At 43.7% G+C, this 16,080-nt stretch overlaps 1 protein-coding gene across 1 annotated transcript in view; it reads left to right on the top strand.

Annotated features, from left to right (window-relative positions):
- LOC143359788 (monocarboxylate transporter 13) overlaps positions 1-16,080 on the top strand; it is a 192,652-nt gene that overhangs the window by 158,370 nt on the left and 18,202 nt on the right. Inside the window, exons 7-8 of the mRNA XM_076798033.1 lie at positions 2,102-2,270; positions 4,583-4,747. Coding sequence (XP_076654148.1) covers positions 2,102-2,270; positions 4,583-4,747 — 334 coding nt within the window. The remainder of the gene's footprint in view (positions 1-2,101; positions 2,271-4,582; positions 4,748-16,080) is intronic.

Raw genomic sequence — 16,080 nt, 5'->3', positions numbered from 1 at the left:
CCCAAGGACCAGGCGGGACGAACGCTGTCCTCGCAACAACATTACTTTAATTAATGCTTGAGTAGGACAGCGCCATCGAATTGTCAATTACTCTCGCATCCAGCCGGAGCAAATCACCGGGCGCATCCTCCGTACATTGTCCCCGGGGAACGGAGACCCTCGAGCAATAAAATCCCAAACAGTTGGTCCTTAGGGCGGATTCCCTCTCGCTGTTCACTAGCACTCGCAGCCGTCACGGGTAACAGTAAAAAGCAACGCGGACAAAGAGGAATGCTCAGGCGGAACCTACATACTGGCGAGAGGGGCCAGGACCCGCCGTCCACTCGCTGGAATCTTTTCACCGGTAGAAGCTAATTAGAAAATCATAATACAAAGCGGCGGACGTCTCGCGTTTCATTACGCGAATTGGCCGGGTGAATCGCGTCAAGCGTCTTCGCCGTCCCCCAATTAACCGTGAAGGAGGAATAAGCTGCACTCCGCTCGCGATTCAACGCTGAATGGCCCCGAGACCGCGGGGCAGGAAAAACCTCGAGAGCGATCCGCGGCCCTCGAAAATTGTATAAAATTTTTGAAACTCGCCCCGCTCGCAGTCCCATGCGCGCACCCGTTAAATGAGACTCGTTCTCTCGACTGTGTTCTCCCCCTTTCTCGGGTTTTTCCCTCCCCCCACCCCCACCCCGACCCTCGTTCTTTTTATTTAATGATGCGCCACTTTACGAGCGTCGCACCATCAAAGTTGTCTCTCGTTAGAACGTCCACGATTCGCCGGGCAAAAGGAGCGTCCTACGGATCGGATAAAGCGAGCGTCGCCCTCGGGATCGTCCGCATTTAATCCCGGCCGAGCGTGTCGCGCCGTGTAATTTCAATAAAAAGAAATAAATTGTGAAAGATGCCCGACGGAAATTGCAAGGCGATGGCGTTTCTGCCAGTTAAGCGGAATTTCGCGGCAAAACCCGGGGACCGAAAGAGAAAAATTAGGATCCCGAGACGCTGAGACGTTCCTCATAAGCGTGTGCAACCCGTGCGCGCGCGCGCGCGTGTGTGTGTTGCAAAATAAACGCTATAAGGACCGGAAACACTTGGGCTGAAACGCAGCTGCCGTTTCTTTGTTGCCAGTGCTGCTCGAGCGGAACAGAGTGGTGTAATTAAGTTTTTACTGTTAATGTTGTTACTCGTGGGAAAACGAACGGTGCCGTTTGTCGTTCTTTAGTTTCCTCTTGTACGAACTTCGCTATGATTAAATTACTGAGCGCATGGCGGTGAAACGATACGATATGTATTCATTTCTTAATTAATGTTTCTAATTTCCTGCGTTCTTTAGCTTGTCGGGTTGGTCTTCGAGGAGTTAATCATGTACAATATGATTATTGGATCGAAATTTCATCAGTTTTTCATCGGTGGATGTTTACCGAAGAAAATGTCTTATACAGTAATTATGCTGCGGACTTTTGTGTATGGAGAACAATTTCGAAATTGTTACTGGACGTTTATGAAACATTTTTTCCTGCCTTCAATGAGCCACCGATATTTTTTTTTTAGAACACATACGAAGCAATACTGTGCCCTTACTAGTTGCTTTAAATACAACATTCATGCTGTCTTCAATTTTAGGAGAAAGGGATTGGAAAATAAAATATTTGTTTCTACCCTTAACGAATGATCAAAAATTTTGAGAAAAATGTATGAAGTAAATCTAACGTATACTTTTGCTGTAAATTAAATCGAATTAAATCTATAGTTATGGATCATGTAATGGATTCGTTCAAATACCTTACACATTTTTCAAGGAACCACGTTAATTGGCCCTTAAGAATGGAGCGAAAATTTGAAACCGTCAAATAATGTATTTAATGCAAGTATCCTATAAATGTTGTTACTAAAAATGATAAAGTATATGCACTATTCCTGGTTATTCAGTGAGAGCCTCCTTCCCTAATTGTGGTTTTGCACAACACATCCCCCGAAAATGGAGGTTTACGCAAGGCCGGGGTGACAACCCGCTGAGAATTAATTGGCAAAGAAACACCGTCGATGGTCCACTTTCTTGCCGCCATAGTGTTTGCGTATGTGGCCCAAAGTAACTATCGAATTAACGTTTTAGCGTGGGCCGGGGCGTTGAGTGCTGCGGTTTCCCGTGGTTCAGCTCCATTGGTCGTCTGCGCGTGTCGCCGAGGAAATACAAGGTTTACGGCAGTGATTGGCGGTCTCGTGCTGGCATTGGCCTCGCTCGTCACCTCGTTCGCCGTCGAACTACATCAGGTAATCCTTAGGTGAGTAAGAAGTCTCCTAATCGCAATTGACAACCCGTCACCCCGTGACTTAATCGACTGTCACTACCACGGTTCGCTCGAAACTCAGCCTGATTCCTAATTGTTTGCGCGAGCTGCTTCGGAATTAGGGGAACTTGGCCCGTGAAGGATCCTTCAAAGAGAACTTTGAATCTATAACATTCATTCATTGTTACCAAATTGACGAGTGACAATCAACTTAGATAGATATTTAAACAGCGACCGCCACGCTCGTTAAACAATTGGGACAGTTTGGAGTTGGGGGTGAAAATATCTGTGCGCATTTGGTACCGTTTCTCGTTGCATAAATTTGTCAGTATAGTTCAATTTTTAGCCCGTTGAACTTTTTGTAATTTTAATTTTATTCGCTAAACAGGGATTATTCTTGCGAAAGGGGAATAAGAACCGCATATGGTCAGACAAATGGAGTAGGACTGTCTGTAATGAGGCAATCAAATTTTATTTCCTTCGTCAAATAAAATGGCTAATTACGTTCGTGTTTTAGGAAGTGGCATAAGGCGCTATGATCAGACAAGTACCCTAGTGGCTGTATGTACAAGTGGAGGGGCACTGTCTATAGTCAGACACTAAAATTTTATTTTTTTCGTCATATGAAATATGTGAGACCATTCCTGTTTTAAACAATAAAGTAAGAGCCTCTTTGGTCAGACAAGTACATTATGATCATTTGTAGCCAGGCAAGTGGAACAGGACTGTCTATAATGAGACAGTACAATTTCATTTTCTTCGTCAAATAAAATATGTGAGACCATTCCAATTTTAAACAGTGAAGTAAGAGTCTCTTTGGTCAGAGAAGTACATTATGATCATTTGTAGCCAGGCAAGTGGAATAGGACTGTCTATAATGAGACAGTACAATTTCATTTTCTTCGTCAAATAAAATATGTGAGACCAATCCAATTTTAAACAGTGAAGTAAGAGCCTCTTTGGTCAGACAAGTACATTATAATCATTTGCAGCCAGATAAGTGGAGTAGGACTACCTATAATGAGAGAGTACAATTGACTGGAGCGAAACTGATCAGAGGTCAAGTAGAATGTCCTTAATCAAGCCAGTAGAATGAGGTGTGTGTGTGTGTGACTAGATAATTCGAACAGATTCATTTCAGACAATTTTTTGCTACTAAACAAGCAGATCGTTCCAACATCGTACAGCATAAATTAGCTTCTCTCCGCGTGGAATAATTAAACGCCACTCAAACATTCCTCCCATTTCCTTCTATTTTTTTTTTTTTCGTCGCTCAGTGCTGAAAGGACCGCGACCAGACCGCAAATTAATACGCGTTTCACTGGATGGTCGGAGGGGCGGGGGGGGGCGAATCCTTTCGCCGGTGTTCCCCACGGAAATTTGTTTTCCTAAGCAATTAAGGCACGCCCATGCTTTTACCATTCGCGGGAAACGCAAGACAAATTAGCGGACTTTGTGCGGGCACGGTTTTTGCCAGGTGCCCCGGTGTGCCAACGGTGAAACGCGTCTGCCATTTATTTCGCGAACAGAGTCGACGACGGGGTTGACAAAGTGACAAAGTGGAAGATGATCCTCGCGAAATCGTTATATTATTTTTTACCTATGAAACACGTTTAGGGAGAAAATAAATTTCTATTTCACCGGAGTTCGTTGCAATTCCGGTAGAAAATGTTTATTTTGCACGAAGATCTCCTGTCTAGAGATCAGTCTTCGCGAAACTCGAAGACCCTGCACCGCAGAAATTGTCGGCGAAGCAAACGCTGCGAACAGATGGTTTCCCTTAATCCCACCTTCCGTAACGCAGACGATGTTAAAAGTAGGCTACTCGAACCATAAATACTGCTTTCCATGCTTGACACAAGCGATTAGTTAACGTAGCGCTTAAATCCCGGCTCCCTCTGGCTCTGTTTGTTGAAAAATCAGCACTTCGCACACGCAAGCTCCGCCGCAAAATAATGTCATTGAGAACATGCTCAGCTGGGGAAACATTCCGAATAATTCTTGGGAGTTTCGGGGTCGACGGTATCGTTAGAAGATAGAGCCATGCTTGAATAATATATTTACCGCGACTACGGCGGTGCGTGTGCCCCGAATAAACACGCCAGGCTATCTCCGGGTTGAATAATTAATATCGCCTTGTGTCTGATTTCACGAGAGAAACGGTACGAAGCGTGCTCGCGAGCATAGCGAGGGCGAATCGCGCGCCGTTCGGAGTTCGTCCTGTCGAAAGGATTTTGTCCTCGGAAGGGCCCGCGTTCTTTGGATGTACGCGGGTCGGAACGATTCACCGTTGCAAAATGTAACAGTTACGGTCTGGTGCTGGGAACCGGTGCTGGCCTCGTGAGAGAAACTGCCGGCGTGGTGCTGGGCCATTACTTCAGAAAACGACGAGAGTTCGTCGAGATGGTGGTGCAAGCTGGCGCGGGCGTGGGAATAGTACTCTTCAGCGTTGTCTACAGAGAGGCGGTCGGGTAAGTTATTACATGTATTTCCTCTGTCCCGTGCTGTTCTACGCGACGAAGCCGCGTCGATGCGAACAATAGGGCGTCATCGGCCCGGAATGACGAGAGTGTCTGTTGCTTACCGCCGACCGAGACTGTCTGAGGATCACCGGAGCCTCTCGACAGCTCCCTCGACGCGGGTTTGATTGACCGTCTGCCACCGTTTCAGCGACCAACTTTAACGTCCCTCCTGCCGCAACGTTTTCTGGCGAATCGCGCGGCCCTAAATAGTTAATATCCTCCCACAGTTGCTAAATGTCCCCTTAAAGTTGCAGTTTTGTGCGACTCTTAAGGAACTGTCCGGTAGGTTTTGCTCAGACAAAATACAATCCGATTTCTCTTCCACAAGTAGATAAATCAGACTTTGATCAGACTCGGAGAAAAGCATTTGGTTAGACAGCTGGAGAAAATCTGTCTCTCATCACGTGAATTGGATGAATTATGTCTCTACTTCGCACAGTGAACGAAAATAGGATTCAGTTAAACAAGTAAAAATCCATTTTTAGCCCAACAAGTAGAATAAACCTACAGTCAGTCTGTAATGTAATATTTAGTCAGACAACTTGAGTGACGTAGATGTTAGTTGAAGTATAAGTAGATCAACCCAACGTATGAGAAGTCATGTGGTGAAACTAGTATTTACTCAGGCGAGTAGAATGTAACAATGTGGGATCTGACAAATGAGGCTGACCTGTTACTAGTCACACAGTAGGATGAACCAAGCTTTCGGTTAGTAATTAAGTACATTAAATTAGATTAAAAACGAACTAGTAGAACAAGAAAGTCTTTGGGCAGACTAATTCATAAGACAGTAGATTAAGTAGATTAACCTCGTCATTGGGCAGACCACAAAGCCCAGATTTGGACAAACAAGTAGAACAAACTAACGTATAAAGAAACAAGCGAGTTAAACTAGTGTTAGTTGATTCCAGTAGAACAAACCAACATCTAATCACTAGACAGCGAATATGGCAAAAATGAACGAGTGGAAAACAATTATAGATATAATAGAAAAATTTAAGAATTTGGTTATTTCCGACTTATCGAATTCAAATCAGAAATACATTTTCGTCTATTTCTTAGGATCGTCTAAGAACATTTTTATTTCGCATAAAAATCCATTATTTGAATAAATCCAGCTTCGATCGAGAATTGCTTCACGCCACGTTTAAGCCGAACAAGTAGAACAAGTTTCCAGCTAATCGGACAACTAGACCCCAGTGAGCCTATTACGATACGAGCCGAACAAGTCCATATTTTCGAAGTAGAAGTTCGCTCCACATATTCAGACAAGCGAAACAGATAGGAACTTTCGAAACGCAATAATGCTAATGGAATTGCTTAAAGTCGATCACGATCAGGGAACTTTGTACACTCGGCTCTCAAGTGGAATACATTTACGTTACACGAAGCGACCGGGCCCGGAACAAAGTAAATGGGATCAAACGGCGGCGCATTGACTCGTGAATCTATTTTTTCTTCCGAACGACAGCCGTGTCCCGTAGCTCGAAGGCAATTGATTTTATTGCTTGAACACTATGGACAGTGACTTAGCAACTGAAAGAACCGCTCGAGAAGGGAAATCAATTTCCATGTAACGAACCGTGCCCCGTGTCGTCGCAAAGGTGCCCATTACCATGTGACCCGTCAAAGGGAAACGTAGTTTCTAACTGAAATCCAGTAGCAATCGGGCAACGATATCGACGTCTCCATACAGCTGTCCCTTTGTTATCCGGATCTGGTTTTTTCTCCCGCTTCGAGGAAAATCGATTGTTTCTCAAACAAGGAAAAGAGAGAGAGCGAGAGAGAAGAGAGAGAGAAAACGGTTCTGTCGCCGGGATGAGAACATCAAAGGATCGCGAAGATTACAGGGTTGTTCTAATAAGTATCGGCAGACGATCACGCCCGTCACGCGAATTATTGCCGACCGAAATCTCCTGCAAGCTCGGAAAACGAAATTACCTCTCTCGTGCACGTTCAACGTTGATTAACATTTCACCGGCGCGGCGAGAACAAAGAAACGGCCGTATCGAGTTACGAAAGCGTACGAGTGTTTACTACGAGTAAATACCGCGTTCCCCGACAATGATTCGAAGCTGGAACAAAAATATGAGCGTTACGAAAAGAATAATTTAGCGATTCGGGAAGAATGAGGTTCTGACTTTCGCTTCTATTTGTCCAGCTCGTTCACGCTGCAAAGAAATCATTTTTCGGTTTCCACGACTGGGAGAGGTGCGGAATTTTTCAACGGAGTTCGCTCGAATGGCCGACGCGCCCCGCTGTAATTTATTCCTAATTGAACGCAGAGAAAATCGGGCAAATCGACCCTAATATTCGGAACGGCTCCAAACTCGGAATCGGTTTACCGAACACCCCGTAGAGCCGGGCTGCCTCGCCGCAAAGCGAAAGGCGCTCTTCGCTCCGGAAACCTAGAAAATCCTCAAACACTTTTGCCTCTGAATTGCGTTAATGGATTGATCACGGTCCCTCCGACCAGATATTATCATCGATAACGAGCGAAGCACCGGTGGCTTCCTTTAATTAAACGGACGACCGATCGTAAATCCGACCGAGACAGTGGCCATAATTAAATTTCGAGGGCCGCGCGGGAAACGCCGCGAAAGAAACCGAAACCTGGATCTGAATCGTTGGAATGGATCGTCGCGAAGGGGGCTAGCCTCCAGTCCCTCCGTTCCAGCTAAAATCAATTCGAAATTATACGGAATAACAGCAATGTTCTTTATAATAACGCATTAGTAATGAGACTGCGAATTTTATACATTTATGGGAAAAATGGGTTAATTTGATTAAGAGGAGAAGTACATTTTTATGTACTTTTTATAAAGATCCACGGAACTGTGCAATGTTTAAATTATCTAAACACTTGATTTTACCTCGAATTATTTTTATCAGACGTGTAAATCAACCTGCACCCCTTTTCTCATAAGTTTGTCGATTGTGTGCAAGATTATGTCAAGAATAATCTCCATCAGTTTCTATGCATTTAATTCAATTTTACAAGCAACAAGTAGATTTTCAGATTTTACGAATTTCCGACTAAAGTCGAAGAATCTTTTCTATTAATCAAATAGAAAATTGTAAAGTGTCTTTTTTTTATCCAATAAAATTATTAAAAGTGTAAATACGTTTTCACTTGGCTCCTGTCTGGAGAATTTTTATTTTGCATAAAGGTCCGCAGTTTGCCGATGAGTCTCGCGGTGGGTAAAAAGATTCAGAATAAAGCGAGTGCCATGAATTATAGTTTGCACATCTAACATTTTGTGATTAGTAGCTCGTTTCGGTGTGTCTTCGGCCGCGCAGCTTGATCATCCGTCAGTAAGATTGAGAGTTCTCACCGCGAGGGATAAATTTCGAAACTGACTACAGTTGCTCGTACGAGTTGTTCCGTAGCTGACGCGTCGTAATTGTCAGAGATCAGACACGATTTCAGCCATTTAACTGGAGACTGATGCCTCTCCCGACCCCTAGACAGGTGATCCACGGGTTTGCCGCGGATCTACTGCATTGCAGGTGCGATATACCAGAGGAGTACTGTACTCCTTCGAGAGAGAGAGAGAGAGAGAGAGAGAGAGAGAGAGAGAGAGAGAGAATGTTTCGGGATAACGAAACTTTCACCAGTCACGTAGGTGTTTGCAACAGAATTTTTCCTGAGAGTAACTGCTCTGCACAGCCTCTATCGGAAAGCGTTGATTAAAATTTATCGCCCCCGTGTGCGCAAAAACGAAAGTTACCAACGGAAATATGAATTACCAGTACTGTGCCCGGGAAAATGCGCAACCATATCGTTCACGCTTAATGGACTTCTTTTACATTTATTCAGGGATGATTTACGCTGAACTGAGAACCGGGTTAATTAAAATATAGTACTCATTTCAACAACCGAATTAATTTGTCTGAATTCTATTTCAATCATTTCTGCGCACTGTGTACTTTATCGTGATTAACAGAAAGGTGTGCGATATTTGTGAAAAATATGTTTTAGTAACTCCGAGAATGAAACGTGTAACAGTTAGCGCGGTGGCTGACTATTGCCGAGGGTTTCTACTGATCGAGAAAATTCATGGTTCAATTGACTGATGCTTCCAAAAATTTTGGAATACTTATTAAGTTATTTTCTATAAGCAATCATAGATCTTTTTAACAAATCGATTTTGATCAAATTTATGTAAAATGTAATTTACTAAAAACTAGTTAAAACGTAGTCTTTTTTCAGTTGTTACGATCCATGTCTAAGGGATGAAAAGAGCCCTCAATGTTTTTGGTTTTCACCGTTCAACAATAATTCGGCAATATTTGAAGAAAACTCGAGAGTGGTTTTTTTGCGCATTTCGCGGGCGTGTTCGAGCAATAATAGTGATTCTCGCGGAATTCACCCCTAACGACCCAATTTCATTCTCCGCCGTTCCATAAATATTCGAGGAACGGGGACGGTTTCGAGTTCACCTAATTAGCGGGACGCTGCGTGGCCCGTCCGCGCGTTACAATTCCATTTCCCCTAATTTCCTAACGCCGAACGAGACGCTAGAATAGCCGCCGTGCACTATGGATCTGGCAGCGCGACTCGCTGCTAACGATCGAGCCTTCGTTTTCTCGAATTTGCTCGCGACGATCGGATTCAACGGTACACAACGGCCGGGGTTTAATTGTGAAGCTACCTGTTCCACCGTTGATGCTTTAAGCGGCTACGGTAATTAATACACTTCCCCTGGAAATGAAATTAGCGTGTCGCGGTGTAGAACGAGGTCGCGCGACGCAACGGACGAATGTGTGACGCGCTTGCGGCACGAGCAAGTAGAATGCGACGGTGTGTTGTCGGACAAAAGTCCGCGCGAACGGCTGGCGAAGTAGAATGAAACAGCGCGCTGTCAGACGGCAACGAATTACATCCGAGCGAACAAAAGTTGACTGTTTCCCGGGAAAATTATTCTAGAGACCGTCTCGCGAAGTACAATGATTTCTCTTTTTGCGTTTCGAGTCCGCGGAAAGTCGGGATAATTGCAAAATAATAATGTGCACGTTTGCATTTACGCGGTTTCGAAAATATTAAAATTGGTGGAAATGGAAAAATTCTTTTAACGCTTTCAGCCTCTGCACGGTGAAAACCACGCCATTAGGAATTGGGAAATAATTGTGTCTTAAAAAGTTGTACTCGAAAATGTAGAAATTAGTTAACATAGTTGCCTGAAAGGCAATGACTCTCTTTTTTGTCTGGAGTCTCCTAAAAGTTAAAAATAATTAATTGTACGACGAAGTAGATTTCGGAGTTACAGAAAGTTGTGAGGCGCAAAATTTTGTTCATGATTGCTATTTCAAATGCGTGATATAGAGGATTTGTAACATTTGCCTATTCGTGGATTTTGCAGAACAATTTCCGGAAGTCAAAGCGAAACACAAGCTTTGTTGAATTGAAAAAAAAACGAACGTCGAATCGGTCATTGTCGACCAAAAGCGCGATGCAGTTGAAATAATAATACAGGAGGGACTAAACGAGTGTACGCGAATCGTCAGTAAAGCCGGACCGTAAACACATGTTATTAAGCTAGTAGAATTGGGTCATCCATTGTCAAACAAATATAATTCTCTGGCGTACGATAAAACCAGCGGGATAAAGAGGAGCGTCGCGGCGTTGCGGCGCGTGCAGTATTTGTTTTACAGTGAGCAAAGTGTTGTCGCATATCGTCATGCAAACTGTGCATAGTTTGACAAGTAGACGAGGTCGTCGTGTAGCACAGTCAGACAGATTACGCTGCACGAGTCATTGAACGGACGGCACGGAATCAAGCATCGTTCGATAAATACAGTCTACCCTTGCATGATCAAGCAAACAACATTTGCCAGCGTAATGTCAAATAGATCCTGTATTTACTAATTTTCGATCGTCCAGAATGGTACCGCGTTTGATCGTTCAAATATGTGAACTGTAATCACTCGAGTGCTCGATCTGGGTCATGCATACCAATTCAAACATTTATTTAACAGTATCATTTCCAAAAATTTGCTAATTAATTGTAAGGGTGTAAACGTATAACAGAACTGAACAAGTAGAAATGATCGTATTAATCAGACAATTAGAGAACATTGTTTTAGTCAGACAAGTAGAGAACATTGTTTTAGTCAGACAAGTAGAGAGCATTGTTTTAGTCAGATAATTAGAGAACATTGTATTGGTTACACAAGTAGAAGTAATTTAACGTTATTCGGACACGAGGAAGTAATATGCTGTTATTCAGACAGGTAGAAATACTATGTTGTTAATGAATTAACTAGAACAAATGTACTTCTAGAAGACAAGTAGATTAAAAAATTAAAATCAGTCAGACAAGTGGAATAAATGCAATATTAATCAAACGAGTAAAATAAATGTGAAATTTGTCGAGCAAGTGGAATAAACGTGAAATTTATCAGACGAGTAGATTGAATACGATTCGTTTCGAACAAGTAGAACAAACATGAAATTTGTCAGGGATGTGCAATAAATGGGACATTGGTCAGCGAAGTAGAATAAATATGACATTTATCGGACAAGCAGTGTAAACACGTGTAGTAAAACAAACAAAGCAAATCACATTGATCGTGCAAGTAGAATAACCACACGATCCATCGTTAACGAATGAATCGTAACAATATAATTCTGTTTTCGGCGATTCCGCGGCAGCTTTCCATAATCATTTCGTGCGGCATGGCATTAAAACGAACCCGTGGCAGTGAACAGGGTGATCTCCATGTATTTTGCATTTCGAGCAAGTACAATGGCCGTCCCATTTGTTCACACAAGTAGAACAAATCGGCGGAACGTCGGACATTGTAGAAACCACTGAGGCCGCAAAAACTCGAATAGATTCATAGGCGGCGAAACAAAGTGCAGTCGTCGTCGTCGTCGTTGTCGTCGTCGTCGACTGAGGCTGGGGATGGGCGCAATTCCCAGCTGTGGACTTCCGTCAGGAGCAGACGATTCCGGTGTAAAAAAAATCATTTCCTCCGGACGATTACAGGCTTTTCAATGAAACATTCTTCCCGGGAAGGATCTCGAGGCGGAAGTCCTCGCGGAAAATTGTCTCGTCTCCCTCTCTGTTTCTCTCTCTCTCTCTCTCTCTAGTGGCGAGCGAAATGTAGGTTGCAAGGGCTTCGCGTGGGTGTTGCAACAAGGCACACGTGGCTCCAACCGCCCACATAATCCCGGCGTTGCCATGGGAAACGTCGCCCACGCGATTTTTCGCGCAACGTTCCCAGCACCGTCCCACGCACGCGATAAATCCGACGAGCCAGTTATCTCGGTAACCGGACCGACGTTGCCGAAAAAAATACATACACACACACACACAGGGTAAAAGGAAGTGCATTAATCGGCGTGTCGGCCGTCTGAAACGGTATCGGGGCTACGGGACGTCGAAACGGCACCATTTAGACGGGATACAAGCCGTAATCAATCAAACGGAGCACGACGTTCTTCCATCAATCAGCGACCGAGACAATCGTGCGGGTATTCGACCGCTCTAACATCCCGCTGGAACCGACGCGCTATATCGCCGCTTAAAAATCGAGTTTTCAGATCACATCTCCCGTACACGGTCGGCGGTTCTGATCTGGAAACTGTCTAGACTGTGCCGTTCGTTCAAAGATATTTTTTAGTCCACCGTGAACCTTGTCAACCCTTTCGAGACGAGGATTTTTTAGCAGTAAAACGAACGCCGTTTTGAGAATTGGATTCATAAGGGTGGTGTAGGGTTGAGTAAAATATGATTGTATATTACTTCTTTTAAAGATAATTTTTATACAGCTAGACACGAGTTCCACGTACGTATAAACGTATGACTTAAATGTGATTACACTACTTCGTTTTAAAACGATGAAACATATCATTCTACAAAATGATTTTAAAACGTCTACACACGAGTAACATGTATGTACAAATGTATCAGTACAAGTACGAGTAAAACGTGATTACACTCTTCCTTTTTAACATGATTTAAAGAAATCTACGCTGGAGTATCGTGTAAAGTTCCCATACAGGGTTGAAGGTTGTTGCAGACGGTAATCCCGTAGCGAATGTAATGTTACATGTTAAAGCAAGTGGAAGTTAAGCTTGTTTGCAGGAAATCGATCTATTAAAGCGTTCGTGCCCGTTCGTTCGCGGAGGCAGCGTGGCAACGTAGCCTCGCAGTTAGCTCGTGCGAAAGAAGTATATCGAGAATTCGAATTTGCAACGCGGTTTCACGCGAGCCGGTTTGCTGAGGACGGCGGAGTCGCTTAACAAGCGAAAGTGTAGTGGGCAAAAATTCATGGGGATACTCGTAAAATATGCTCGTAAAGCGAGCGCCTCCCAATAACGCTGAAAGCCTCGTAAAAACCGGTGTAAAGGCGTTTCTCGTCAGAAATGTAACAGGAAGAAGACTGGCAGGGGTGGGAGAGGGGGAGGGGGGTCGAATTTAATCGCGCGCCGCGACAGAAACAATGAAACCATTAACTGCCAGGGGACCAGCGCGGTGGCATGCTCGCGCGCACGTACGAAACGTAGCGGAGCGAGTAGTGTAAGTGCGGCATTAACGCGACACGTGTTACCGGGGGCGCGATGTACCGGTCTCGTGTTGCAAGACGAGGGGCAATACACCTCGTCACCTGTTATTTATTATGCCGTAACATGCCGGCGCGACTGCGTAAGACGATACCCAGCTAACGGTTCATAAGAAATATATAGACCCGCGGTCGTAAAAGCCCCGAGTAGCGGCTTCCGCGCGGCTGCAGCCGACAATAACGGACAAATGAAGACGGTTACTGTTCGCAACGGGCGGTTACTCGACCGAGAAATCGGAGCGTCACCGTCGTCGAGGAAACGGGAACGGAAAGTACCGTCTGGCACCGGTTTTTTTTTTATTTCGCTTCTCTCTCTCTCTCTCTCTCTCTCCCCCTGCAATATGAACGATTGCAGCTCCGTGAGAACGGAATAAAACGGCTTTGCGTGCGACGCCGGAACCCGCTTCGATAAGCGGAAGTGCTGAGATATTTGGCAGACGAGGACAACGGAAATCGCGATGGTCAGACAGGTGAGAAAAATCATTTTAGTAGGACTATCAGGAAAACTTGATTGAGGCAAGCAAGTAGAAAGAATCCTATTAGTCGGACCAGTGGAAAAACTTGATTTAGGCAATAATTTAGAGAGAATTTTTGAAGTTGGACATCTCGATGGAAACGTATAAGTTGGACAAGTAGAGAGAATCATAGTAGTCAGACGAGTAGACAATCGCTACACTCGGACAAGTAGAATAAATCATATTAGGCGCACCAGTGGAAAAACTTGATTTAGGCAATAATTTAGAGAGAATTTTTGAAGTTGGACATCTCGATGGAAACGTATAAGTTGGACAAGTAAAGAAAATCATATTAGTCAGACGAGTAGACAATCGCTACACTCGGACAAGTAGAATAAATCATATTAGGCGCACCAGTAGAAAAACTTGATTTAGGCAATAATTTAGAGAGAATTTTTGAAGTTGGACATCTCGATGGAAACGTATAAGTTGGACAAGTAGAGAGAATCATAGTAGTCAGACGAGTAGACAATCGCTACACTCGGACAAGTAGAATAAATCAAATTAGGCGGACCAGTGGAAAAACTTGATTTAGGCAGGAAATTAGAGAGAATTTTTGAAGTTGGACATCTCGATGGAAACGTATAAGTTGGACAAGTAGAGAGAATCATAGTAGTCAGACGAGTAGACAATCGCTACACTCGGACAAGTAGAATAAATCCTATTAGTCGGACCAGTGGAAAAACTTGATTTAGGCAATAATTTAGAGAGAATTTTTGAAGTTGGACATCTCGATGGAAACGTATAAGTTGGACAAGTAGAGAGAATCATAGTAGTCAGACGAGTAGACAATCGCTACACTCGGACAAGTAGAATAAATCAAATTAGGCAGACCAGTGGGAAAACTTGATTTAGGCAGGAAATTAGAGAGAATTTTTGAAGTCGGACAACTCGATGGAACTGTATAAATAAGACAAGTAGAGAAAATCATATTAGTCAGACGAGTAGACAATCGCTACACTCGGACAAGTAGAATAAATCATATGAGGCGGACCAGTGGAAAAACTTGATTTAGGCAATAATTTAGAGAGAATTTTTGAAGTTGGACATCTCGATGGAAACGTATAAGTTGGACAAGTAGAGAAAATCATATTAGTCAGACGAGTAGACAATCGCTACACTCGGACAAGTAGAATAAATCAAATTAGGCAGACCAGTGGGAAAACTTGATTTAGGCAGGAAATTAGAGAGAATTTTGGAAGTCGGACAACTCGATGGAACTGTATAAATTGGACAAGTAGAGAAAATCATATTAGTCAGACGTGTAGACAATCGCTACACTCGGACAAGTAGAATAATTCAAATTAGGCAGACCAGTGGGAAAACTTGATTTAGGAAGGAAATTAGAGAGCATTTTTGAAGTCGGACAATTCGATGAAACCGTAAAATTGGACGAGTAGAGAAAATAATATTAGTTCAACCTGTAGAGAAAATCGCTACAGTCAGGTACGTAGAAGAAATGAAATTAGTCTTACGAGTAGAGAGAATCACATTGGTTGGACGAGTAGAAGAAATCATTCTAGTCAGACAGGCATAGAAAATCATACTATTAGGAGAACTTGATTTTGGCAGACACGTAGACAAAATTGTGTTAGCCTATCAAGTAGAACAAATCTTAATGGTCAGATAAAAAAACAAAATACCACGACGTGGAAAAAATTATAGACACTTGAACAAAATCACCTAACCCGGACTGCAGAAAGGCTATATTTACGTGGAAAATAGAATTATGAAGAGAACGATAGACTGAATTTCCAGTGGAACGTCGACCAAGCGTGGTTTAGTTCATAATAGACATTTTCGGGCACACGGTAAAAAGGATTTTCCGTCATTTCGTAGGACAGCAAACGATCCCAGGGGGCCGCAAAGTTTAAAGCCGGTTGAAACAGGAGCGGGAAAGGCTTCCGGCTATTCCATGGGCCTCTCTGCAGGCAGAAACGTTGCCGGTGTTTCGTGTCGCGCTCGCGTTATGAACTTTGCGGTCGCTTTGACCCCTCTCGACGAAAGGAGAGCCCACGGTTGACGAAGATCGAGCGCTCGCGACTGGAATCCGTTGCACAGTGACTCTAATTTCGTTTCCCGGTTGCCTGTGATCCTCTCAAGACAATCGTCTTCGGCGCCACGAACAATCCGACGCGCAATCAACCTTGTCGCTGGCAAGAACAATCTTTGGCTGAAGAAGGAACAGGTTTCTTC

Source organism: Halictus rubicundus, chromosome 12 (assembly GCF_050948215.1).
Source record: "Halictus rubicundus isolate RS-2024b chromosome 12, iyHalRubi1_principal, whole genome shotgun sequence".
Classification (NCBI taxonomy): Eukaryota; Metazoa; Arthropoda; class Insecta; order Hymenoptera; family Halictidae; genus Halictus; species Halictus rubicundus.
The sequence above is the reverse complement of the archived record's forward strand: the minus strand, read 5'-3'. Positions and strand labels throughout refer to the sequence as shown.